The 25,636-nt window shown below is 38.8% G+C and overlaps 1 protein-coding gene across 7 annotated transcripts in view; it reads right to left on the reverse strand.

Annotated features, from left to right (window-relative positions):
- Window positions 1–948: 948 nt before the first annotated feature.
- METTL8 (methyltransferase 8, tRNA N3-cytidine) overlaps window positions 949–25,636 on the reverse strand; it is a 93,595-nt gene continuing 68,907 nt past the window's right edge. For 5 of the 7 annotated variants that reach the window (XM_036067320.2, XM_036067318.2, XM_036067322.2 and 2 more), the window contains 7 exons: window positions 23,789–24,159; window positions 21,777–21,826; window positions 17,179–17,242; window positions 15,384–15,523; window positions 11,445–11,551; window positions 11,258–11,323; window positions 8,457–10,334 (listed from right to left, as the gene is read on the reverse strand). In XM_036067320.2, the coding sequence (XP_035923213.1) occupies window positions 10,144–10,334; window positions 11,258–11,323; window positions 11,445–11,551; window positions 15,384–15,523; window positions 17,179–17,242; window positions 21,777–21,826; window positions 23,789–24,159 (989 nt within the window). In that variant the 3' untranslated portion in view covers window positions 8,457–10,143. Of the gene's footprint in view, window positions 2,339–8,456; window positions 10,335–10,677; window positions 10,915–11,257; window positions 11,324–11,444; window positions 11,552–15,383; window positions 15,524–17,178; window positions 17,243–21,776; window positions 21,827–23,788; window positions 24,160–25,636 lie in introns of those variants that run through there. The other 2 variants (XR_013447207.1, XM_078070990.1) reach the window with 2 other exon arrangements.

Consider the following 25,636-nt stretch of genomic DNA (forward strand, 5'->3'; position numbering starts at 1 on the left):
AAAATAATCTATTAGTGATAGATTAAATAATTACCACTTGTTAAGCACCAAACATCTCCAGGCACCATGCCTCACATTTGATGTGCTTTGTATTTTGTCCTTGCAACAATCTTCAGGTGAGCAGTATCATCTCCAGTTTATAGTTGAGGACACTGAGGCTCAGAGATGTTAAGTATTTTGCTTAAGGTTACACAACCAACAACAGCAAAGCTAGGATTTATATCTAAATGGGTCCCATGTTTCTTCTCTGAGAACCCTGTTTGCCTGTTTCTACCTGGGAGCTACCATTCTCATCTTCGGTGTGTTCTTCTTCTAGGGTAAAGTAACACATTTTCTTCAGCTTCTAATCATGGCCTTTATAAACAAACTACTAATAATCTTTTATCTGTCTCTGGCCTTTCCCCAAGTTCTCCGGGTTCTTTGAGTCTGGCATCAACTCAGTCTTAAAAATACCATTCAATGGGGAAAAAAATCACAAGTTTTGACTTTAATAAAAGAATAGAATCATCTCCCTTTCCATTTTAAATCAGCCTAGAAACTATTAAGCACCTATTCACATATTCAGAAAAAATCATTTTGAAAAAAGTGAACAAGTAAAAGGAAAAATAACCACCAGGAATCCTGGTGAGAGCAGGGTGATGTGGTGTGGTTTTGTGTGCTTCACACAGCCAAGTACGTGAAAAGGTACCAGGAACAGCACGGAGCACCTGGACTAAGCATTTTCTAGGTGCAAGAGCCCAGTCCTAGCAGTGGATGCCCCATAGTGAAGAAAGACCATAGGGTTCAGGAGGTGAAGCTGATCGAATACTGTGATGTGGAGTTTTAGTCTCCCTGTGGTCTAGAGTCGGGCAGCTCAAGGTGTGGGCTGTGGGCCGGTGCTGGTCTGTTTTATTCCCAGCCCGTGACAAGGTAAGTAGAGTAACCAAATAAATTAACATCTGTTGAATCTAATAAAAACCTTGGGCTTGTATATTGCCCATCTTTATTTTTTCCTGCTCATCCCTTCATTTCCAAACCTCGAGCAGGGCCTGACATGCAGCTGGTATGCACTGGCTGCCTGGGAGATCATCAGAAGAGATTGCTGGAGAGAGGGCAGACACCAGGAAACACAATGCCAGCAATCGGAGGACATCTTTTTTTTCTAGTAATTCATCTTTGTAAAGCATTGGTCTATGACAGGTTGCAAATGTGCAAAACAAAACAAAAAGCAACAACTGGTCCTTTACCTCAGGTAGTTTGAGAAGTGTTGGTCTAGAGCCAGTATTCGTTATGCAAGTGAATGTAGAGATGGTGCTTGGCAGAGTTGCTAGACCTCCCGGCCATTTATTTAGCAGTCTAGTAAAGATTTAAATATGGTAAGGTTCCCAGAATAAGTCACTGGAAATACCTTTGGAAACTCCCTTTGACTTTAGTCCCCAGGATTCCAACCATCTACATGTGTCAGTGCATACCCTGAAGATTCCATCCATCGCTGAGGCAGAGGCTTATGGACCCCAGGCGCTTCTAGGTAAATGCTGAAAAACTACTGCTGGCCTCTCTCTCTAAGCAGACTACTCAGCAAGTCACAAAGAGCATAGGAGAGTCCACTCCACATTGCTCCAGCCCCAGTAAACGTGGCATGGGTTGACTGAGCACTTATAAAAGGTTTAGGTAATTGCCCACTCCTGTTGTTTCTTGTCATGTGGAGGGACCCACCTGGTCTCTTTAGTCCTGCTCTCTTCATTCCTAGGAGAAGTGCCTCATAGAAAGTGAATTTGGGAAATGAATCAGGCACGTTTAACCCAGTCCTCCTTCACTTTCTCTTGGAAACTGGCGACTCTGTACAAGGCTATGCAGGGGCCGACCCCCAGGAGCAGAGTCCTGCGGCTGTTCAGCTGTGGGTCTTGATTCTTGGATTCAGTAGTAGGAAGGCAATTGTTCCCATGTCCCCTGAGCCATTTTCTCCAGTATCAGCTTCTCTCAGCTGGTTTACAGTTTGGGCCTCTCTCAAACCTCACCAAATGGCAGAGATTGTACATTGAAGCCTTGTCTCAGGCTATGCTAGCCTGTATTCTTCACTTGCCTTCCATTAATCTTCTTGCAGAGGATCACAGATCATGAATCACTCACTTGGTGACAACACTATATTGATACCTAATCTGTACCTTCTGCCAAGTAGAAGCCAGACCTTCCTCTGCCACACTGGTGAAGGAGGGCAATCTTCTGGCTCAGTCAATGCCCCTTTCTGCCTGTACTCCTCTGGGTATGTTTCTCCTAAAGTTGTGTCTCATCTTTCCAGGTTTTTGAAGATCAATAAACACACACTTTTTGACACATCATGATGGAAAACACAAGGGCTCTGGAATCAAAAGGAAGAATCAGATCAAAGTGAGTCTTTGCTCTTCTAAAAAGTATCAAGAACAAAATGTCTTACCAGCCATTTCTATGGTACACTTCAGGTAAACAGAGAAAAGCTCATGGCCTCTGCAGCCTTCCCATTTCCAAGGCCCAGTTAGGGCTCTTTCTTTGGCTCTTCCTGAGCTAGGCCAGCGGGCATTAAAGCTTACAGTCCATTTCTCTGAGATTCAGTTACAAGTCACTCTTGCTACAATTCTCTCTGACCTTGCATTTTTCTTTGGGTCACTGGAGCAGTTTCTGGCTAATCTGCCTGTGAACACTGCCTACCTTCTCTAAGCCAAAATGTGGCTTGCTTTTTCTTTTAGCCCTTCCTTATGGTGACTATCTATGCCTGGCTGAGCCGGAGGGATGACTGACCCTAGATTCTTTGTCACCAATACTGACAGCAGTATGCCTCCTCAACTAGACCTTGTCTATGCCAATAGCTTTATCTTTGTCTGTATTTTCCCCACCCCCAAATAAGGTATTATATTTGTGATATTACTTTATATTACAGATTAAGTCCTTAAAGAAAGTAGTTAAGATCTTTGTCAGTGTTTTTATTTTTATCATTCAACTTTGCTAGTCCAGGGGCACCTGGGTAGCTCAATCTGTTAAGCATCTGCCTTGGCTCAGGACATGATCCCAGGGTCCTGGGGATCAAGTGCCACTTTGCATTGGGTAGCGTGGCGTTGGGCTCCCTGCTCAGCGGGGAGTCTGCTTCTCCCTCTCCCTCTGCTCCTCCCCCTTCCATCTTCCCCCCCCGCCCCCCTCGCTCATGCTCGCTCTCTCTCTCTCTCTCTCTCTTGCTCACACTCTCTCAAATAAATGAATAAAAATCTTAAAAAAAACAAACAAAAAACTAACAAACTTTGCTAGTCCAAACATACATTTTAATGTAAAAATGCATGAATATAGAAAAGTATAGGCTTCTGGTTTAGAAAGCCCGCCTCTTTGGAAAGTTACTGACCTCATAAGAAACTATGAATAAATTCCCCAAGGTAGGACGAACAGAAAGTAACTTATACTCATATACAAACATAATTAAGTATAGACACAGTTGCATAACTAGAATGAAATTTAATGTAAATGTGCCCAAGAGAAGAAAGCACAAAAAAATTTATAAAACTTACATGAAATAAGAAAATGTTCAACTGGGTAATAACCAAAACTTCATTAACTCAGCAGTCTTGGGGACCTAGTGAGGTAGCACAAGCCAAATTCTTTTGGTGCAGCAGGTCCTTCTAGACCAGGCCAGGCAAGTGGCAGCGGATTTGGAGCAGGGGCAAGCCCGCCGCGTGGTACGCAGCACACTGTTTTGTAGGTAGAACCCAGCAAACAGGGAATTCATTATTCTTGAGAGTTCCCCTGTGTACATGATCAGCTTCTGCCAGCACTTGGAGGAGAGATAACCCTATTAAAATGCCTTTTAAAAAGTTAAAGCTAAATGACTAAACATTAAAACTTTGAGGAATGGGGAAAGAAAAAAAAAACTATGAGGAAAACATCAGCTTGCTTATCCAGGGAATGAGCAGAACTTAATTCTCATTCCAGCATGGGGCTGCTGGGCACCCAACTCCTTCCACTCTGGGTAGAAAACAAATCCCCAAGTTGCTACTGAGCCAAACTTTAAAGGCCAGTCAGGAAATGAGCAGCACTCCCAAATGGGAAAGACTGGATCAGTGTTTTTTCCAAAGTAAACAAAAGATCTGCAAAAGTGTTTCCTTGCACTATTTGGCAAGAGAAAGAAGCACCTGGAGAGTGAGTTAGGATGAGAAACCATATAAGAAATGGGAGTAAAACAAGGATGGTTATAATGAAGCTTTGTCTCGCTAATCTCCAGAGCCCAAGTGTTCTATTAGGAAACAAAGCTGCAAATGAAGAGACAATCAGACCGGTTGATTAAGAATACATTCATGGAAAGGATAAATAGAATAAATACTTTTCTGGATCCTGAATTTCATCTTTCATTTGGATTTTTAAAAAACTTTAAAAATACCTTCTAGAGAGTCAAAGTAGAATATATACATTAAAATAAATGAGGGCTGTGGAGGAAGAAATATGAGCAATGAGAAAAGCAATTATCCTTGGAGACAGAAATTTCCTTGCTTCAATGCAGCATGTGACGCAGGCAATTTCAGTCATTCTCTTTCAGGTGATTTTCAGTGCGAGTTCCAAATGCTGCTTGAGGGGACGCGGTCTCAGCTCACCTGAGGGACTGGGGCATAACTAAAGATGTATGGAGAGCTATCAGATTCTTTAGGCCAAACATTCTGTTGAGTAGGACAGCCTCAGGTGGAAGGCAAGTCACCCTTGGGAGAAAGGTAAGAGAAATGAGGCAGCAACTGCATAGTGTTGCCTGGGTTAAATACATAGCATTTACAAACCCCCAAAAACCAATGCAAATTACTCAACGGCATCTCATCATTAATTTTATGAAGTCACAGAGTTTTAGCTCTTTTTCCCAATGAGAAAGGCTTAAAGACTTGAAGGGTGAGTGCCATTCCTCAATGATTTTGAAAGAACCAATAATCATCAATACATAAAGATTAACTGAGAAAGAAAATTCATTTTTGCTTTTTCTTCAATGAGCTAGGAAGTGTCACATAAAGGAGCAATAGAATGAAAGAACTGCCATAGAATTTGTATAAGCGTAACAAAACTCATAGTTTCCCTGGACCAAACCCATCAGCCCAAGCTGGGGAGATGATGCTTGGGGGCTTTTTAGGAGGCTATCAATGGCTCACTTGACTTGGTAGGCAACATCTGATAGAAAAGCATATATTTTCTGGGGCCCAGGCTCAACTTAGTGCCTATCTGCTGGAGAAAATCAAAGATAAAGACGCAAATCCCTGGGAAGCCAGGGACACAGCTAACTGGACGCTATTTGTGACTATTTGAAGTCCATGAGTTCCTCGAGTATTGATTTTTTTTTCCTCCTTATGAAATGTTAACGTGTATTTTTATTCATTCACCTGCCTCTAGCTGTTCCTTACTAAAGGTTAAGTGGTTGTGAAACCACATGCGCTACAGAATCCAAAGCAGCTGTTTTAAACTCTTGAACAAGTAGTGCCTTGTAGCCCCAAGGGCAGCTGAGGGTGGGCTCTCTCTGACCATCTGGAGGTTTTAATGTGTTCCGTTCATCTCAAGCCAGCATGGCTTGCCAGAGTTGGGGTCACTGTGCTCGGAGACACTTCAGGAGGGTGCTCAAGGGGGCTGTGCTCTGCAGCCTCCTGGGCCTCTCCAGCAGGTGCACTTGCATTTTCAATTTGAGGCTGTTTTTCTTACCTTCTGCAGGCACTCATACACAGAACTGTTATTACTCGTTACTGCATGTTGCTGATTCATACTCAGAGGGAAAAGTAATTTTGTCTTCAACACCTCTTCCCTGTCATGTAAGGCATATGTTAATGAAAGACAGATTTTGGCATCCACTTTCCTCTGTAGCTTTGAAGCCACAATATAAGATTCATTATAAATGAAGATGCAACTGTTATTTTACTTCTATTTATATTTATAACAACACCAAAGCCATCTTGCAGGTACCTTTGTGCCTCTCAAATCCCAAACCATATTCCAAGAAATGCTCAACATTTTATGCTTGAATTGGCATTAATGTGGCATTAATGTACATACAATGTTTTAAAATAAAGATGTTTTCACTCATATTTTATTACTGACAATCCCCGAATTCACATCTTTTACATTATACTAAAGCTGAATCCCTTGGAAGACATTTTAAGGGCTTTTTCAGACTGCTTTTTTTTTTTTTTTTTTCTGTAAGTGAGGAGTATGCAAGCGGTGGGTGCTCCGCTAGCTGGCTCGCTCGCTCGCTCGCTCGGAGGGGAGCCAAGTGGAAGCCTGAAGGGGGTGGGGCGGGAGCAGAAGTAAACATATGCAGAATGCTGAAAAGAACTGATTGAAAGCTTTTCTTTGTCATTCCTCTCGGTTCCTTTCCTTCTTTTCCTTCCCAGTTTGTTAACTGTGGACAAGTGCAACGTACTTATTTCATAGAATCACTGGATCTAGAATGAGCTGTCACCTTGTAGACTGTCTCATCCAAACTCCTACCCATTGCTATAATTCTCCGCTTGATTCAGGAGCTCTTTTTCTTCTCCAGCAGCTTTCCCAGCATCATGTGAGCTATCGATTAAAAGTGCGCTGATGAGACTAGAGGTTTTGGAATCAGACAGTTGTGGGTCCAAACTGTGGCTCCACCACGGATTGGCGGTGACATCCTGGGCAAGTTACCCCAAATCTCAGAGCCCCAGTCTCATCTGTTAAATGGTCTGAATAGAAATGAAGTCATAGGAGTTTGAAGATTAAATGAAGTAATAATGTAATATATAAAAATATTGTATATAAAAGACTCAGCACTGGTTGCTAAATTAAGAGTAGCTAAGTGGTTCACAAGGAACCAAGACCCATACTTTCTGTTTGACTCTGAGGCAATACTTTTCCACCATATCTTACTGTCTTTCTCACAGGGTCTCATAAAACCACTGAAAAAGTTTCTGTTGCTGGAATACTCTGTATGCTGCCTTGTAGACTGTAGATGTTGGTATTAATAACAATACCTCACATATATTCAGTGCTTTAGAATTTACAAGGCACTTTCACAAGTCGGGGGGGGGGAATACCCAGCCAACTTGTCGTCTACTGATGACTAATGGAGGCAGGAAGCAGGAGCAGCGGAGGCTCTGAAAGAGGTCTATTAGTGATGCAAATGTGAAGTTATCTGCACTTGTGAGGAGCATAATAAACATTAAAACCAATTAGAAGTAACCACGAGCGATATATTCAGGCTTCAGAACTTGGCTTTGAGGAGTTGGAAAACCATAGAAATACGGGATAGGAGTCTGGGGGCAAGAATTTAATCTACCTGAAGTTTAGCAGTCTAAATAAATATGGGTGAGTTTTCACATACTAACTAGAGTATAGTAACTATTTAGATTGCAGAATGGTAGAAACCTTGATGTGTTCATAATTTAGAGACAAAGCATATGGAAATGAGTCAAGCAAAGCAAATAATTTCTGAGAAGTCAACATTAACTGGGTGTTTCAATACGATAAATGTGTCATACTGAATGCAAAACTTTTAATGATAGAAACTGTTACCTTGACTTTCTTACAAACTTCTGAAACAGTTCTTCATGTGTGAGAGTTTTTACATTTGGAAAATGCTCAAAAGTGAATTTTTAGAAGTGGAGAAAAATGGAGGGTGTGTTTTTAATATAGAGTATTTCATTGTTTCTGTGTCGTAAGAAGATGAAGGAACATCTTTTTCTGTTAGAAAGAAAACGGTCCTTTTGAAATTCAGCTCCCTCAGAAGATGAATTTTTAAATCTTAAACTCTGCCTAACTAACGGGTCCTAGCTTTATGTTCATGAGGAAAAAATTAGAATTTCATGCAGCTATCAAATATTTTAAACTAATACCCAAGCAGATACATTTGCAACACTTCATGATTTTTTAATATCAATAGGCAATATTCCAAATCAGGGCTTTCTCTCCTTTTTTCCCCCCTCTCTGCCAAAAATCTATATTTTGTCTAGCAGCAAACTTTAAGTAGGGGGCTGATTTAGGTGGGCTAAGCAAGAGAAAGACTGACCAGACAAGTAGAAGACACTGGTAGAAATGGCCCTAACCGAGCAGCCATGTGGCATTGGAGGTCTATGCTAGACAGAGCCCAAAAGAGCCCAGTTTGTGTCTCACAGTCCAAATTTGGGTGATGTATTTTTGAAGTTTCTAAAGGTTAACTACATGCTATAATACGTTATAGAAAGACACAAAGCTGAATTTTACTGTGCCAGTCAAAAGCCTGGCTTGAATCTGCTATTTAGGACTGAGAGAGAGTACAATTTACATGTGTGAGAGTTAGAGAACAATTTTACCTTCTGTTGTTTTTAAAATCACCTTAGGCCATGATTTTTAAATTGAGACACAAGAAGATCTGCTGGGGTTCCCATAGCAACATTAACTTATCTAACTGCCCTTGTTGTATGTTATACTTTCGTGACTAGTTTGGCTTTTAAATGTACACTTTAATTATGAAATACAACTTAGTGAAGAGTCTCAGGCACATTTTAACTTCTGCATTTATTGACTGATGCCATGTAAACCGAAACCTTGATATTGTACTTCTGAGGAATTGCTACCAAGGCAAGTGTATGCAAAAAATCTTTATGTGGTCTTCCTTGCCCCGATATCTGACCTCACTGCATTCCATTCCACATAGGATGCCTCAATCTCTCTAAATATATTTATAACATGCCATGGGTAGGATACAACCTCAGATTGCTCCAGACTAGAGAATTAGAACCCAATGTGCCCTCTATTCAAGGCTGTCTGGCAGCTGACTCCCCACCCCATCTTTTCTCCATGATTCATCATCAGGAACGGCCCACACCAAACACACTTGTCTTCTCCCCATCAAGGACTAGCCTGACACCCACCGCCCCCCAGAACCTGATGCTCCCCCCTTCCTTCCCACCAGCTAATCTTTCTCTCTCTTTGGAACCACTATTGCTCCTGCTGTTTGTGACCGGGCAGCAACCCTCCTCTCTTTTTCTGATAACAGTGTCTTTTATTTTCCTTTGAGGAACTTTCCTCCACTCCATACATTCAGGTGGCACCGTCAATGAAGCTGCCCTGCCCCAAACTGTCAAGAGATGAATCCATGACCCAAGTTGGACCAATCACATTCTTCCAGAAAACGGAATTTTACGTGAATTCAAAACGGAAAAACAGTGGGAACTGAATTTTTCCAGTGGTGGTCCTTTAAGAGATTGTCCATTTCTTCCAGATTTCTGTGGCTCATAACCAAAGTGTGCTAGCTAATAAGTTCCCTATTTGAGTACCTGCTTATATATTATCTGAGATTGTGATTTAGAGGCTTGGGATGTGCACATTTTGCTTTGCCAGCCAGATCCTATCTATGCTCTCTGAAGACAGGGCTGGGTCTGTATTTACTGTATTAGTCCATATAATTTAGCACAATGTAAGTACTCAGTATATGTTGTATAACAAATGGAAAACCAATCTCAGAAACTCCACTTTTACAAAGTGCAATTTGCAAGCCAACTTATATCCTTTTTGAGGCAAGGTGGCAATAAGAATTGTCTTGGGTATAACAGTTGTCTTAAAGGGAGCTTACAACAACTTGTACACCTAAGAATAGCCTGAAAATAATCTTAGCATGGGTCATACTTCCCCAATTTTAGGAAAGGAAAGAGAAACTAAAATTCTATTTCAGACATTAGTCTCTGAATTAAAAAAAAAAAAAGAGTTTTGGGGAAAACAGACAACAAGAACACAAACAATTCACCTAGGCCTTGTGACTTGCCAGGGAAACAAGGAGTGCTCCCTCCCTGGTATCAGATAAGAGAGGAAGAGAGTTTAACTGTGTTAGACTAACGCATAAACAAGTGGTTTTTTTGCACTTCTAAAAAATGGCAGGGTATGGTTTCTCAGAATCATCTGACTTATATCAGTAATTTAATTGAAAGCTTATAAAATTCAAAGTACAAACAAAATGGTTAGACATAATAAACCCAAACAAGCTTGAGCATATTAAGCTTTGAAAACACAGAATATGGTACACTCTTCCAAATCATTTACGAGTGCTTAAACAAAAGAGCTCACCCATGATAAATAGCAGGATATACAAATTCTCTTTTCTTCTGATTGTCCTTTCAAAAATGAAAGATCTACGGAAGTCTTTGTACAGTGTAATCCTCTGGTTTGTACCTTAACATGGTACATAATTCAGCCATGAGAAAGGAGTGAAAATACCAATTTAGAGGTTTTTTGAGTCGAGTATAATGGTTTCTGGAATTTGCCTTGAACCCACACTCGGTGCATTTTCACTTGTTTTTTCCTATTCACTTGTAATCGACGATCAACCAGATTTTGCTTCTCGTCTAACCCAGCCTTGCAGAACATATTGTGGACTTCCCCTGTGAGACAAAAATGGCAATCAAGTGTATATGTGACAGGGGCACGGTGGTGGGGGAGAGGGGGACAGTCAGGGACAATGGAATATTAATGGAATGACTGACCATCTAAATTTCACTTATACCAAGAAACTCCCTAGTACAAATTGGTTAAGGAAACCTGTGAAACCAAGTGGACTTCTTCTACTTCACAGAAATACACCAAGTATAAACAGCTTACTATAGCAGGCATAAACGGATATACAATACTACTGGGTGCAGATTTCAATATTTTGAAAGGTGCCCTCTGTTCTGAGTTTTTGTTGGTTTGCAGAGACCCCAAATGGCACATTATAAAAGTACTCACATAAGTTTGGAGAAAATCCTTGAATGCAGAATTCATTTTAAATGCTTTTTTAAAAATGAGGAATTGACAAGAGGTAAGTAATTTTCTATGGACTCTTAACATCAAATTCCCTCCTCTGGCTGTGGCATGTCATCATTTTTTTTTCATATCTGGGCTAACCATACTTCCCAAATGGAACAGACTACACCTTCATTTGGGCATAAGGATGAAACAAGTGATTCTTTAAAGCAGTTTCAACTGGAAAAAGATTAAAAGACAAAAAGGTCATTTTCAAGCTTTCACATAGAACAGTTACAGTGTGGTTACAGAGTAACCAAAGAGAGTTTTGTTTTGTTTTGTTTTGTTTTAAGATTTTATTTATTTGACAGAGAGAGACACAGCGAGAGAGGGAACACAAGCAGGGGGAGTGGGAGAGGGAGAAGCAGGCTTCCCGCAGAGCAGGGAGCCCAATGCGGGGTTTAATCCCAGGACCCCGGGATCATGACCTGAGCTGAAGGCAGACGCTTAACGACTGAGCCACCCAGGCGCCCCCCAAAGAGAGTTTTTACAGCTAATTATTTTCCCTTAGAGATAAGCATACCTTTTGTAAAGAAATATGCTCTGGTACCATCTCCTCGAACATAAAAATTTTCAGATAAGCAATGCCCTAAAAAACATAATTGTGATCAGAGAAACTTAGTATTCCTTAAAACAAAACAAAAACTTGACATAAAATATAAACAAAGCATTCTTTAAAACACATGAAAAGAATTCCAAACTGAATATACCCCTTTTAAAACGAAGCTGAGTCTTATCATATCTTCCATAGTCCCGAAATAACAGCATTCCTCCAGGTTTCAGTAAGTTGGACAGTCGGTTTACGACGCCTTGCATCCTTTGAGAACAAAGCAAGATACTGTCTGCAGAAATCTTGTTTTACATGCCACATTTAACTTTCTTAAAGACAAAATAAGGAAAGCTCTATGGGGCCAAAAAAGTCTCACCACAAACATAAGGGCAACAAAACCAAAAACACTTTGTACAGAAAGGAAAAAGAATACCAAAACTTGCTAAAGGCTCAGATTCAAAAGACCTAGAGTATTAAGTCATCACCCAAATGACCAGAGTGATGTCTTTGCAGAGCTTGATATATGATGTCAAAGCTGTACTGCAAAACTACAGAGATGGTTCCTGGTATTTATATCAAGTTACAGTAGTTCCAAGGCAGATAAACGCCAAAGTCGCTTCCTTTTCCTTGCAAGATAAAAAATATGGTGGAGCCATCCCAAATTGCACTTATCTAAACAGAGATCATGTTTCCTCCAAAACTAGCTCCTTCTCCTTTATTTAGTTCAAAGGTACCATCATTCACTGAAGTGTTACACCTCAGAGATATCCTTAACCCCTTTTCTTTTCCTCCTCTTTCATTAGCCTCTCCACAACCATCTGGTCATCCAATTCTAGGTCTTTTTCGTTTAAACTGACCTTTTGTCTCCTTTTTGTTTCCCTTTGGTAGTCCTTTAATACAAATTGCTACCTCCTTAGGCCTGGGAACAGAATACTTCCTAACATGCTTTATTATTCCCCCTGTTAATTCTTCCTGTATTATCAGTGAGGAGTTATTCTGCTTAAAATGATGGTTTTGTCAAATCATCCCTTTGCTCAAAAATGTTCATGACTTTAATCCATAGGATAAAATCTCAATTTCTTAGTTGGGCCCTTAAGATCTCTTACAACTGGCCTCAATCTCTCCAACATCTTTCCCACCACGTCCTAATGTGAAGCATCAGCTCTGGCCAAACTGTTACATGCTAGGCTCTGAAGCAGTCCATGCCTTTGTTCACGTGGTTTCCCCTCAAAGAATTCTCTCCTTCTTACTTTCTGCCTATTTAAATTCTAGTCACACTCCAAGCCCCAGCTCAAGAATACTGGGAAGCCTTTACTTTCTTTCTTTTATTATTTATTCTTTTCATCTGGCTCCCAATCAAATACGACCCCTTGTGACTGCTCTTGACTTAATGTTTTTGGTTAAATGTTCATGGTCTTATGTGTGATTATGGGTCAGAGATGGCAAAGATTTCAGATCTCATATCAATGCCGAGTGACTGACATTGGCTGCCTACAGAGCTCACCAGGAATGACAATCAGGGTACAAAATCAGTTATGAGTGTCTGCCCTGAGCAGAGAATGGTAAATGGCAGCCCGTGTGCTGAGTCCTTGCCATCTCTGCTTTATCCACGTTACTTAAAGCTTCTAGATTTTCTTATTTTAAAAATGAGGAGTTTGCATCAGATAATCTGTAAATGCCTTCCAATGAAAACACTGTTCAGTGGAATTAAGCAGTGAAAAGCCAGATTTATGTCAGGTTATGAAGGAAGTAGATAGTGAGAAAATGAAAGTAACTATGAAAACAAGATAGAAATATAACAGAAAGAGGTAGCATAATTAAATGAAATGCTCTCTTAAAAAACTGGAACATAAGTACATGAAAGGGAAAAAAAGAAAAGTATTTTTCCTTGTTTATTTTGTTAGAGGTTATTTTCACACTATGTTTATGGTCTTGGGCTTTGGCAATTAAAGAAAACCATATCTAAACCTTAAAATATTCACTTTGAGGATAAATGTCTTATGTACAGAGAAAAATAGCTTTCTGCAATTACTACTAAAACAAATATGAAACATAAATGCAGAAAAACAAAGAGCCAAAATGCAGCCATCTCCCTCTGCAAATCCTTTCTTCCTAACTATCCTTTAACATCTGGGGTTGTAGGTAAAGGCAAGGGTGAGGAGCTGCTTTTCTTCATCAGCCCATCTTGCTTGGCTCAGTGCCAAGTTCCAGAGTCCTGAGGACTGCAGGTGGGCATGGGCTGGGGGAGATGGACAAGACAAGAATGCGAGAGGGCCCCTTTTCTTTCTTAGACGTGGGCCAACTCTGCTATCCTCATCTACCTCTAGATGGAGGGTGAGGAAAAGGAAGAGAAGAGATTAAAAAAAGGAGTATTATATTGATTGCCTACACTATGCTTGGATCTGTGGTAAACATATTGTACTTTCTTTTATTTCAGTGATAAGGACAGTTAGCTCTTCTTATGGTTTATTCCCATTTAAGCTGGGTCTCCCAGACTCAAGGTCTAGCAGAACTGCTCACCATTCATTTGTGCATGGATTTTCCAAGCTGGCAAGAAGCCACTTTTCTAAAACTTTCATGGGGCTGAATATGCCACCACAGTCCCAAATGACCCTAAAGATACTGTCTTTTCACTTACTGTTGCCTTCCTTCTACTCATTCATCTTAGTTTTAGATTATTTCCATATAGGTAAGAAAGTGGCTAAGGACATGATACATCTGAATTTATTTTATAATAAATAAATAGAATGAACATACTGTAGGGTAACAGTAATCTTTCCAAGACATCTGCTTCCCCTTCTTTTTAACATTCAGTTCAAATCATGAGAAAATACATTATCTAAACTAATTTCAAGTAGTGTTTTTGTGGTCTTATTTGGAATTTAAACATTTCCTGTTATAGGTGTAAAATAGAAAATCTTGTTCTCTATCCACCTACTCCATCCTTTTAACTATTCATTATTTTAACTATGAAACAAAATACATAGATGACATCTCTCTACCAGTACCTGAATGATGCCAATATTCTAAACAGATTAGCACAAAGACATAGATTATAGAAACTGGGAGGAAAAGGTAGCTTCATGGAATGTGATATCTCTCACCAGGTGCAAAAATATGTTTCATTCAGATTTATTTGGAAATTTAATTTGTCTTTCAACAAGCAATCAAAGTGCTCTTCTCTAAATGAGAAGTAAAAGGACTGTAAAGGGTCCTAGTGAGTTTGTAATTGCAAAGGAAAAAGCACACGTTAACTCAGCTTCTTTGGGAAAGGGTCACACTCCTCAAACAAAGACTGGTTGATGTCAAGTCTGTACCTAGCAGCAGAGGAACTTTCCGGGGGCTGAATCTACTACCACAGCAGAAAAACCAATTTTAAGAAAACTTACAAATAAATGCACAACTCTTGACACCACACGTGTGCCTTAATACATATGAGGTGGCAAAATTTTAACAGAAGTGATTATTTTATTTTAACGGCTGGTAATATCTCTTTCTGCTTCCTCTCTGGACATGTTGACTGTTTCAAAACATTGTGTGAACAAAAAATTTAAAGCATAAATATTTAAATGATGGCACTAGCCAATCTTAGATTATAAAGGTCCAAGGTTAATCTGGCAAATCTTGAGTACCCTACTTCCCTGGAGGACTTCTTTAGAACAAAATTTTTAAAGCCTGTCGACAGACCAGTGTGAAACCAGATTCACAGCCTACCTCTTCACGAACATTCAGTAAGATGCTAAATCAAAGATGTTTGTTTCTGATCACCAAGTACAATTTCCCTCTTGGGAGTCTATTAGGCTGTTCTGAATTTGTAATTTCCTTGAAGCACTGTCACTTTTAATAGGTATGTGTCTTGCCAGAATATGCTCACTTCTCACTGACAGTGATAGAAAGCTAATGAAGCAGTTTGACCAGTTTCTTTCTCCAAGTCTGAAGAAAGGAAAAACTGCATTTAAAAGGCTGCATGTTCTACACTGTGTAGTTCACTAAATCATAAATTTAAGAATTGTCACTTTTTTTTTTTTTTGATAGTTCTGAAAACCACGATTGATAAAGGAGCTTTACACATTTGCTTTGCCCTTTTGTCTTCAGTTACCTGTCAGGATGAATGGAAGAGAGCACAAAGACAAGGAGAATGACATCCAGGATCCCATCTGGAAAAGGGTAGGGTAAGCCCTCATCACAGACGTCATGGACAAAGGCACAACACTGGGCTGCTCTGTAGGACGAGTGCAACTATCATGATAAAGGAATAAAAAGAAAAAAAAAAGCAGTTAGCTGAATTCTAGCATTTTCCTTAAAATAAAAAGGTCAAACTTTATATTTCTCCCTAGTGCCTTTCCTCTGTAAATCTGAATGCACTTTATTTCAGATTCAGTATTCTGTTAGCTTATTTGAAGCTGCCATAAAAAATTAAGTCTTGCACTTGGACTCGATAACAAATATTCTTCACAATCCCTCTTTAGTTTAAAAAGAGGCGTAGGGCAGGCCTTTGAGTCAGTAGGCAGCATTGTTGGAAGTCTACCCTATGTTACTTCAGAGGCACTGAGATGGTCCTTAGCTCTCTCTCCCACTGCTTGTGCCACACCTCCTTCGGCTTAAAATACAAATATCCTCTACTACATAATCAAAAATTAGATAATGGTAATGACAGCACAACTCTGTAAATATACTAAAATCACTGAATTGTATACATTAAAATGGTGAATTCCATGGTATGTGAACTGTATCTCAATAAAGCTGTTATTTAAAAAAACTAGACACACACACACACACACACACATACAAAACAACACCAGAAGGATATATACCAAAATACTAACCTCGATTCACCATAGGACTCTAGCAAGTATGATTATAGGTCAATTTTATCTTCCTGTTTAGGCTTTTCAGTATTTTAGAAAATGTCTACCATGAATAACTATTACTCTTAATATCAGAAATTAAGTTCCATGTACTGACTATACATTTCTGTTAGCAGAATTTCCATTCCTTTTCCATCTCCTAAAAATACTTTTTGCTAAGGGAATGTTTACTAGCTTTTGGGGATTGGTCAAACAAGTCCAGGCTCCCCACTGCTTTCCCAACGGTCTAGGACAGTTTACATTTGTATCATATGCCTTCTCAAATTTTTTTAACTTCAAGATTTTTAATTTAATGAGCGCCTCCTATGTGTCAGACTATGCATAGGGCTCTAGGGATATAAATATGAATAAGATCACCTTGTAGGGGGCGCCTAGGTGGCTCAGTTGGTTAAGTGTCCGACTCTTGGTTTCAGTTCAGGTCATGCTCTCAGGGTCCTCAGATCAAGCCCCATCCTGAGATCAAGCCCTGTGTCAGGCTCCACACTGGGCAGGGAGCCTGCTTAAGATTCTCTCTCCCGAGGCGCCTGGGTGGCTCAGTTGGTTGAGTGTCTGACTCTTAGTTTCAGCTCAGGTCATGATCTCAGGGTTGTGAGATTGAGCCCCACGCTGGGTTTCATGCTCAGTGGGGAGTCTGCTTGAGATTCTCTCCCTCTCTCTCCCCCCCTCCAGCTTGTGTGCATGCTCTCTCTCTAATACATAAATAAATCTTAAAAAAAAAAAAAGATTCTCTCTCCCTCTCCCTCTTTCCCTCCCCTCCCTCAAAAAAAAAAATATATATATATATCACCTTGTAGGAGTTGCTGACCTTTCTAGGTGTACCAGGACCTTCAACTTTATTTTAAATTCAAAACAACTATCATTTTAGGGTGATATCTTAGGCATCAGCTGATGGTATGAGTCCCAGAAAGAGTAAAAGCTCAGTTAAAAATGGCCACAGATAATACTTGAAACATTTCAAAAATACCACATCAGCAACAACAAATTAGATCCTTACCTGGCTCTCTTTAAAGAAAATATGAGGCATACCTTTACTAGCTCCACAGCTCCGGAAGCAAAATCACAACAATAAAGAAAGGACTCTGGAGCATTCCTATGAAAATGGAAACAGTATTTAAATCTAGAGTTCATCTATGCTCAGATTATAGAAGAAAGGAAACTGTAGGCTTGAACTTGTAAAAAAGTATTTCTCTAATAGAATTTTGGATGACAGCTGGCTTGTTGTTTCTTCTTTTTAGATATTGTTCTCTATAATGGTGTGTAGGTGCCTTCACGTTGCTTCTGAAATAGCACTGCCTCAAATACTTGCCATTAATTACAGGGTAACTTTCAAATTCCTGTCCTGGCTTTGAAGTTCTCCATTATGTGAGCCTACTTGCCCTTACATCCCATCACACTTTCACCTGGGAAACCTCCAAAGCCATCCATCATCACTGCTCCATCTTCCTCCTGCTACCCCCCACCTCCCCACACTTTCTTCTGTGCCTTCAGCCAGCAGGCCTGTAGCTCCTCACAGCTTAGTCAAGTTCTACCCCTGTGCAAGGACTCTCAGACCCCTGTGTCCTTGGTGCTTCAGTCCCCCTTCTATGTGTATAACTCATTTGGTTCTTGGGCCTCTCAGAGAGGCTCTGATGCCCCTAATGGAACAGAAACATATATATAAGGGGCTGGGGAGAAGGGTTAGCCCGGTGATGGGTATTAAGGAGGGCACGTATTGAAGGAATACTGGGTGTTATATGCAAACAATGAATCATGGAACACTACATCAAAAACTAATGATGTAATGTATGGTGACTAACATAACAAAATAAAATTATTAGAACTGTTTCAAAATCTCAAAAAAAACATTTGTATATTTTAATAGCATGTAAATACAACTTCTAAAAAAGAATAAAACACTAATATATTAATTCTTAGTTATCTTCTCAAGTTATGATCAAACATTTATTAAGCCTCATGTATATACCAAGAATTAGAATACAAGGTAGTAAATGAAATTGTCTAGTAAAATAGTAAGAGTATTGATTTTGGAGCCAAATAGACCTGTGTTTAAATCCTGAATTTGCCACTTATTAACTCTGTGAAGTTGACTTAACTTCTCTAAGACTCAGTTATTTTATTTACAAATGTAAATAAAGTCAGTCATTTTTTGGCAGGTGATGTTTACCCATATGAAAGTCTTGAGTAGTTTTAATTGGCCTCCACTGAACTTAGACAAGTTCTATTTGGCCTTTACCTGAAATTCAGTAACAATGTCTGGACCCTGGTTACTCATGGGCACGCATATACTTTGAATTTTGTGGGCCAGTACCCTTCCTGATTATCCCTCGTATGCTGGTATCAAATAATCCAGGCATCATGTTACTTAATACCATGTCTGAATTGCAGAAAGAGATTGGTATGTCATTAAACAATAATTATAACTATGGTCCTAGCTCTTGCGGGTTTTATAGCCTAGTTGAGGACATGACTGGTTTTATATAGCTTCTATTAAGGTTGTGGATAGGGCAGAGTTCCTAAGAATTTTGAAGGGGGGGGAATAGCATTGCTGAGTGGGGAGAAGGGTAAATGGTATAAGGGCTTAGAGATGGGAGATATATGCCAGGGATAAGAAGCAGAGTTGATCCCGAGAGCTCAAACCAGTATGTCGCAGGATATACAAGTAGGCCTTGAAACACATAATTAGGACTTCTAATTTGATTCAGGAGATATTTCAAGCAAGGAGGACTACTAAATAAATATGAAATACAAGCACAAATATGTATTCCACAAATAAAATCTCACCCAGGCACAGATTATACTCTTAAATGCTACCCATTGATGGATACTACACTCATGTATAACACATTCATTCTGCGGCATTGGGGATTTGCATTCAATTTAAGATCAGTTAAAATATGGTGAATAAGATTTGGTTATGACTTGCACTGCTTGTCTTTTCCATCTGTCCCATATAAAAAAACAGTGCTTTATTGCAGCCTATAGCCCTACTGTTCCCTACGAAATCCATATATTTGTGACCCCTAACTTGCTGGGTGGTCACATGTGTTTGAAATTTTCTCAGGAAGAACTCAGATGCATATAGCCCTATGTGATATGATGGCTAAGGGCAAGGGCTCTGGAACCAAACTGCCTATGGTTTGAATCCTGGCTTTACCACTCAGTTATATGATCTTGGAATAGTTACTTAATTTCTCTGTAACTCCATTTCCTCATCTATAAAGCAGAGATAAATATGGCATTTAAGGTCATTGTGAAGATTGAAGGGATTCATATAAGTTTCCAGAAAGGTGCCTAACTCAGAGTAAACACCTAATAAATGTTAGTCATTATTATAATTGTTGTTGCTATTGCTATTATTATTATTATTATTATTATTATTATTATTATAGGAAGAGCTGCCTCTGCCTTCTAGGAACTTAAAAACTTAAGAACTTATCATGATTCTATTAAAAACTTCCATATAACTCAAAATGCTTTTCTGGACACTGGCACATCTAGCTCATTATAAAAGGTATGCAGTCAACCTTTGGGCAGTGGTTACTGAACACCCACAAGATATAGAACAGTCTAGCAGCTAAAGGAAAGCCTGTGCCATCTGCCACGTGTCCTACCAGGATGGCAGCATGACCTCTGATATTGAATTCCCACTACAACAGCAGCCCAAGTTGAAGTCTTGTGACCACCCAATGACTTTCCAGAACTTTTCTGTAAAATCAGCTGACTGCCCTGGCCCTTCTCCCAGCAAGCAGGTGTAAATATCACTACCACCACCATACCACATAGCACTCTCTTGGCAGGGGGTTTAAGCATTAAATGATCCTTGGAGAATGATATGACCTCTCAATTCCAGAGGTCTAATTCTGGTAAAATATTCAGAAAATGTAAGACATTAATCCTATACTCTCCAAAAGTAATACAACATAATTTCTTAGGTGGGAAAAAAGGTCTAATTCTCCCTTTGGAAGGCTAATCACTGGTTGCCTTTTAAAGATGAGTTAATTATCTTAGGTTATCAAGCTACAATGATTAAAAAAAAAAAACAGAGCCGAGACGTATCAGGGAGTGAGGAAGTATCAGGGAGTGAAGAAGTAAGTGCATGCAATTATTCGTTGGAGGGAGAAGTAAAGAGGGAAAAACAGAACTAACAAGTGGGAATTCAGAGACATTAGTCACTATCTATTGAGCTCTAAATATCTGTATTACACTGTTAGGCTACCTGGAAAATCAGATTCTGGTAAAATATGCTTTTTACTTCAAGGAACATACGCAGTGGTTGGAGAGACAAGACTTAAAGAAATGATATGCTAAATAATACCTTGAGATGGATCATAAAGTAACATATTATCAATTGCCACAGTAGTAAATTTATGTGTATTGTAAGCTCAGAGGTTACTGGGGTGAAGGAAACTGGGTATGTGGTATAAAAGAGCAGGAAATATTGGCCCAGAAATGGGGGAAAGGGAAAACAAAGAAAATAAATACAAAAAGAGAAAGGTCATTCAGGACTGCAAATTTGCCACCATCACTTCTGCCTGGCCTCTTTAACTGGTAATCTAATGGTATTAGGGAATTACTATTTATATGTTAGGCTTAGAATAGTAATGAAGAATGTACTGATTTTTTTGGAGTTACATCATAAGTATTTAAAAATAAAGTGTCATGATGTTGGCATTGTGTTAACTGTTAAATTGAGGTGGTGGGTATATGGGAATTCACTGTATTACTCTTTACTTTTCTGAATGCTTTTACATTTTCACAAGGAAAAGCTAAAAAAATAGCATCATTAAAATTCAAAATACACACAGAGAAAAGACTGAAAGGGATTATAACAAATGTGCTGACAGCAGCTATGTTAGGATGATGGGGATGATGGGTGATTCTCACCCCCCTCTCCCCTAATGGAAATGTTCTGCAATGCGCTCATGTCAATTTTATAATGGAAAAATAATGTGAAAGCTATGGTGTAAACTTAAAAAAAAAAAAAAGACCAGCCATTGGTAAAACGTGCTAGAAAAAGCTTTGTGAGGAGTGTCGTCTTCATCACAGAGATACTACAACATATACGTGAGGTGGTGAACAGGAAGGACGCATCAGGAGAACACCTCTGTCCCTATCATCTATGTCTGTTTTTTTGTCTTTGGGTTAGTTGCTGTTACCTCTAAACAATTTCAAGTCTGGAGACAATCATTTGACAAAGGAAGGCCTTACACTGGGTGTGGCTCCAGAAGTGATGACAAAATAAAATGAGGGTTAAAGTATAAGCTTTAAATTCAATTCTCTGAGTGTAAAATGGCACCTCCATACCCGGGGGAGCAAATAGATCTGTTTAGCAATTCACAGCTGAGTGGAAGGGGGTCAAGTCTCTTGCTCTTTTCTTATTCTCTCATCCATGCACACACAAGCTTAAAAAATTACTTCAACCCACGGCTGTGAAACACTCTTTTCAGAGTAATTCCTAGTTCACATAAAATTAGACACTAAGACTAAGACAATTCTTTTGAAATTTGTTTAAGTCATTGTTTATATGCGAACAAGAATACTACTGGCATATACGTGACATTTTTCCAGAATTTCTTAACGTCCCATACATATGTAAAATTTTGCAAGGTAAAACTAAAACTCACCGTAAAGTGTTCAAAATTGGAAAAACACTATTTCCAGCACCACAGCCAACCTAAAAAATCAAAAGAATAAACAAGCATCATGAAAACAAGGTTAAATTTTCCTCATCAATGTTAGATTTTTTTATTTAAAAAAAACTAGAAAAAATGTACTGGATCTGTAGGCACTGGAGGGTTTTCTTTTTCTTTTTTTTTAAAGATTTTATTTATTTATTTGACAGAGTGAGAGAGAGAGCACAAAGAGGGGGAGGGGCAGAGGGAGAGGGAGAAACAGGCTCCTTGCTGAGCAGGGACATGGGGTTCAATCCAGGACCCTGGGATCATGACCTGAGCCGAAACAGATGCTTAACCGACTGAGCCACCCACATGCCCCTTAGGTGTCGGAGGGTTTTCTAAACTCAAAAGCAATGGAATAAGTCAGAAGAAGAATACTGACAAATTTAACTATGGAAACATTTAAAATTTTTACACACCAAAATTCAAACCAAATTAAAAGGTGACCAACACAATGTAAAAAAATTAGCAATAAATCCGGTAAAAGGGTAGAGTAGTTAAAAAAAAAAAAACAGATAAATAAGCAAAGGAAATAGAGTACAAAAGAAGTGCAAATAGCTTCTAAGCATTTGAAGAACTATGTGACCTAGTTAACAATCAAAGAAATGCAAATTAAAATGAGGTATAATTTTCATCTGTCAAAGAGGAAAGCACTTAAAAAAGAATATATTTTTAAAAGATTTTATTTATTTGAGAGAGAGAGGGTGAGAGCAAGAGCGGGGGCAGGAGTAGAGGGAAAGGGAGAAGCAGGCTCCCCACTGAGCAGGGAGCCCAATGGGGGACTCGATCCCAGGACCCTGGGATCATGACCTGAGCTGAAAGCAGACACTTAACCAACTGAGCCACCCAGGTGCCCCTAAAATAGGAATATTCTAACCAATGAGGGTATGATGAAACAGACATATATTGCCATGAATTGGTATTAATAAAATTTCTTAGAAAGTGATTTGGCAATATATTTTAAGGGCATTAAATTTTTAAAATAAATTATGAGCTAGTAAATCTAACCCAAGATAATAAAAGAAAACACAGAAAGGTCTATACCCAAAGATATTTTCTGTAGAAAACCTGAAAACAATTTAAAAGCCTAGTATTGTAAAGATAGATGAGCAGAATTAAAGTACTTTCTGTAGAAAAATATTTTGCAACCATGAAAATATTTATAGAGAATTTTTAAGATAGAAAAAACTGCTTATGTTGCTTATGTTATAATGTTAAATAGAAACAAAGCAAAACCCCAAAATACAGGTACAGTGTAGCTCAACTGTATAAAACAGTATAAACAAAAGGGGAAAAGTCAGTAAAATGTTAAGCGTGGTTAACTCCCTTGTGTGTGGTAGATAATTTTCTTTTATCTACTCCTTAGCAAACTCTCTAATCAATATATATTACCTTTATAACCAGGAGGAAGAGATTTACTTTTAAAAATAGAAAGTCAAGGTCTACACTGGATCACAGCTAATTACATATCTCATTTATTTCTATTTTACATATCTCATTTATTTCTATTTCACTTAAAACAGGTTAATAACAGAAAGAGATAGAAATTAAGGCCAAAACTCTATTGGTATTTAAAACGGCCTTCAAGGGGTGCCTGGGTGGCTCAGTGGGTTAAGCGTCTGCCTTCAGCTCAGGTCATGATCCCAGGGTCCTGGGACTGAGCCCCGCATCGGGCTCCCTCTCCCACTCCCTCTGCTGTGTTCCCTCTCTCGCTGTGTTTCTGTCAAATAAATAAATAAAATCTTTAAAACTGCCTTCAAGTTAGATATGAACACAAATTAAAAAAAATTAAAACCCAAACTTAGAACCTGATGATAGACATGAGTCCCTCAAATATTTTTTATGCACAGAAGTATACAGAACACTTATTTAGTTAGATTTGATCATTTTCATAAAGTCATATGGAATGTACATTTCAAAGTTATTTGCCCCCTCCCATCTGTGCCCTGGCCGGACAGGACCTCTAGAATTCTGAAAGTGGCGTTGCTCCCGGGAAACAATTCTGTTTTCAGAGGTCCTTTTCTGTGTTCTTCAGAGTCTAGGCTGGAAAACTGCGATCCCGCTTGGCTTTGCCTGTCTGATGAGCCACACCTTTTCTGATTATGATTTTTTTCTTCAGGCACAGGAGGGCAGCGTGTTCTTGAGAAACCACCAGCAGCACTAGTTTTTGCAGGATCCCATGATAATTCTTGCAACTTCTGTTCAGTTTTTTGATCAACTGGAATAATTTCAGGAAATTCCCTCAACAGCCAATTACGATCCTTGAAAAACTTATTCTTATGAATCTTATAAAATGTGTCCCAATATTTACTAGCTTCATTCTCATACTTAACTAAAAAAAAAAAGAGGAAAAAAAAAGATTTTACTATGAATTATGTTTACTATTAGTTACTATTTTAATAACTAAATATATTTGATAAATGCTGTTAAATATATTACAGACATCATTTATAACAATTACATTTACTATTGAATAATTTTATTAAATTAGAGTTATTTATCTGATTTCTTTTTTTTTTTTTTGCCTCTTACAGGTATTGATTCTCTCAAAATGTGTTAATGTGTGGGGTATTAGATCTTATTCCCATAAATCTGCTTCTGCCTTATAGTTTGGCCAATAAATTTTTGTGAGGAATATAATCAATGCAAACTACTTTCTATAGTCTAAATCTTGGAATTCTTAATAATCACATTTTCACCAATAACCTGTAGGGCTCTTTATTATCTTAAAGAAAGGACATCTCATTTTTTTATTTCGCTATAAATGTGGTTTCAACATGATGAATATCTTGGGCAAATTGGTAATCAGACAGGAAACTGCAGAATTATAAATGACATAATCTTAGAGCCAGAACAGCCCATTGAAATAATCTACTCCAACTCCCTTGTTTTGCATTTGAACAAAGAACAGCACAGAGATATGAACCCACTTGTTCCAGGTCCTGGAGCCCTGTCACAACAGGCCAGGACTCCCAGAATCTAGGGGCAGTCCCATTCTTCACCCACCTCCAGAGGAATCTCTCCCTATTGACATCTCCTAGTATGAAGCCTTAAAGAGATATGCCTTTTTAAAAGAAATTTGCATTTTATGATGTTACCCCTTAGATTTCCCTCCGTCCCAGGGTCAGGGTTAGGTCAACAGTCTCAGAACTTCAGACAATTCTTAGCTTTCTGCCTCTTTTTATTTGTACCTTAAATTAATAAAATAATTAATTCACTCACTCCTTCACTCATCAAACATTTCTTGGACACTACTATGCACCAGGCCTAATCCCTGGGTGAAGAATTACTCCCACCCAATATAGACACATGACATTTTTTAAGTGCTTTCAAAAAAGAAAAAAGACCTATTGATATAATTTCAAGATTTAATGTTGGGTGAAAAAGCAAAGTGTAGAACAGTATGTCTATGACACAGTCATTTGCTAGGAAAAAAAAGAAGATAAAGAACACATGTGCATACACAGAAACATAATGCATGTACACACATATTTACTTGTATATATACAGAATACTTCTGGAAGGAAATCACATAATTCATAATACTGGCTGCCTCTAGGGAAGGGAAACTGGGTGGCTGGGGGCCAGGGTTTGCAAAAGAATTATTTGAATTTTGGATCTGTATGAAATGACTATCCCCCAAATAAACTAAATTACAAATAAAAACAATGGACTAATTTCTTTCATAATTTTAAAGAAGCCCCAACCCTCAGAACAAGCAGTTGCTTGTAGTCAGGTTCATCTTTGTTACAGAACCTTGTATAGTTTTCCTTTTCTTTCCATTTTTATCTTTATGGCCTTGTACCTGG

Source organism: Halichoerus grypus, chromosome 4 (genome assembly GCF_964656455.1).
Source record: "Halichoerus grypus chromosome 4, mHalGry1.hap1.1, whole genome shotgun sequence".
NCBI classification, from domain to species: Eukaryota; Metazoa; Chordata; class Mammalia; order Carnivora; family Phocidae; genus Halichoerus; species Halichoerus grypus.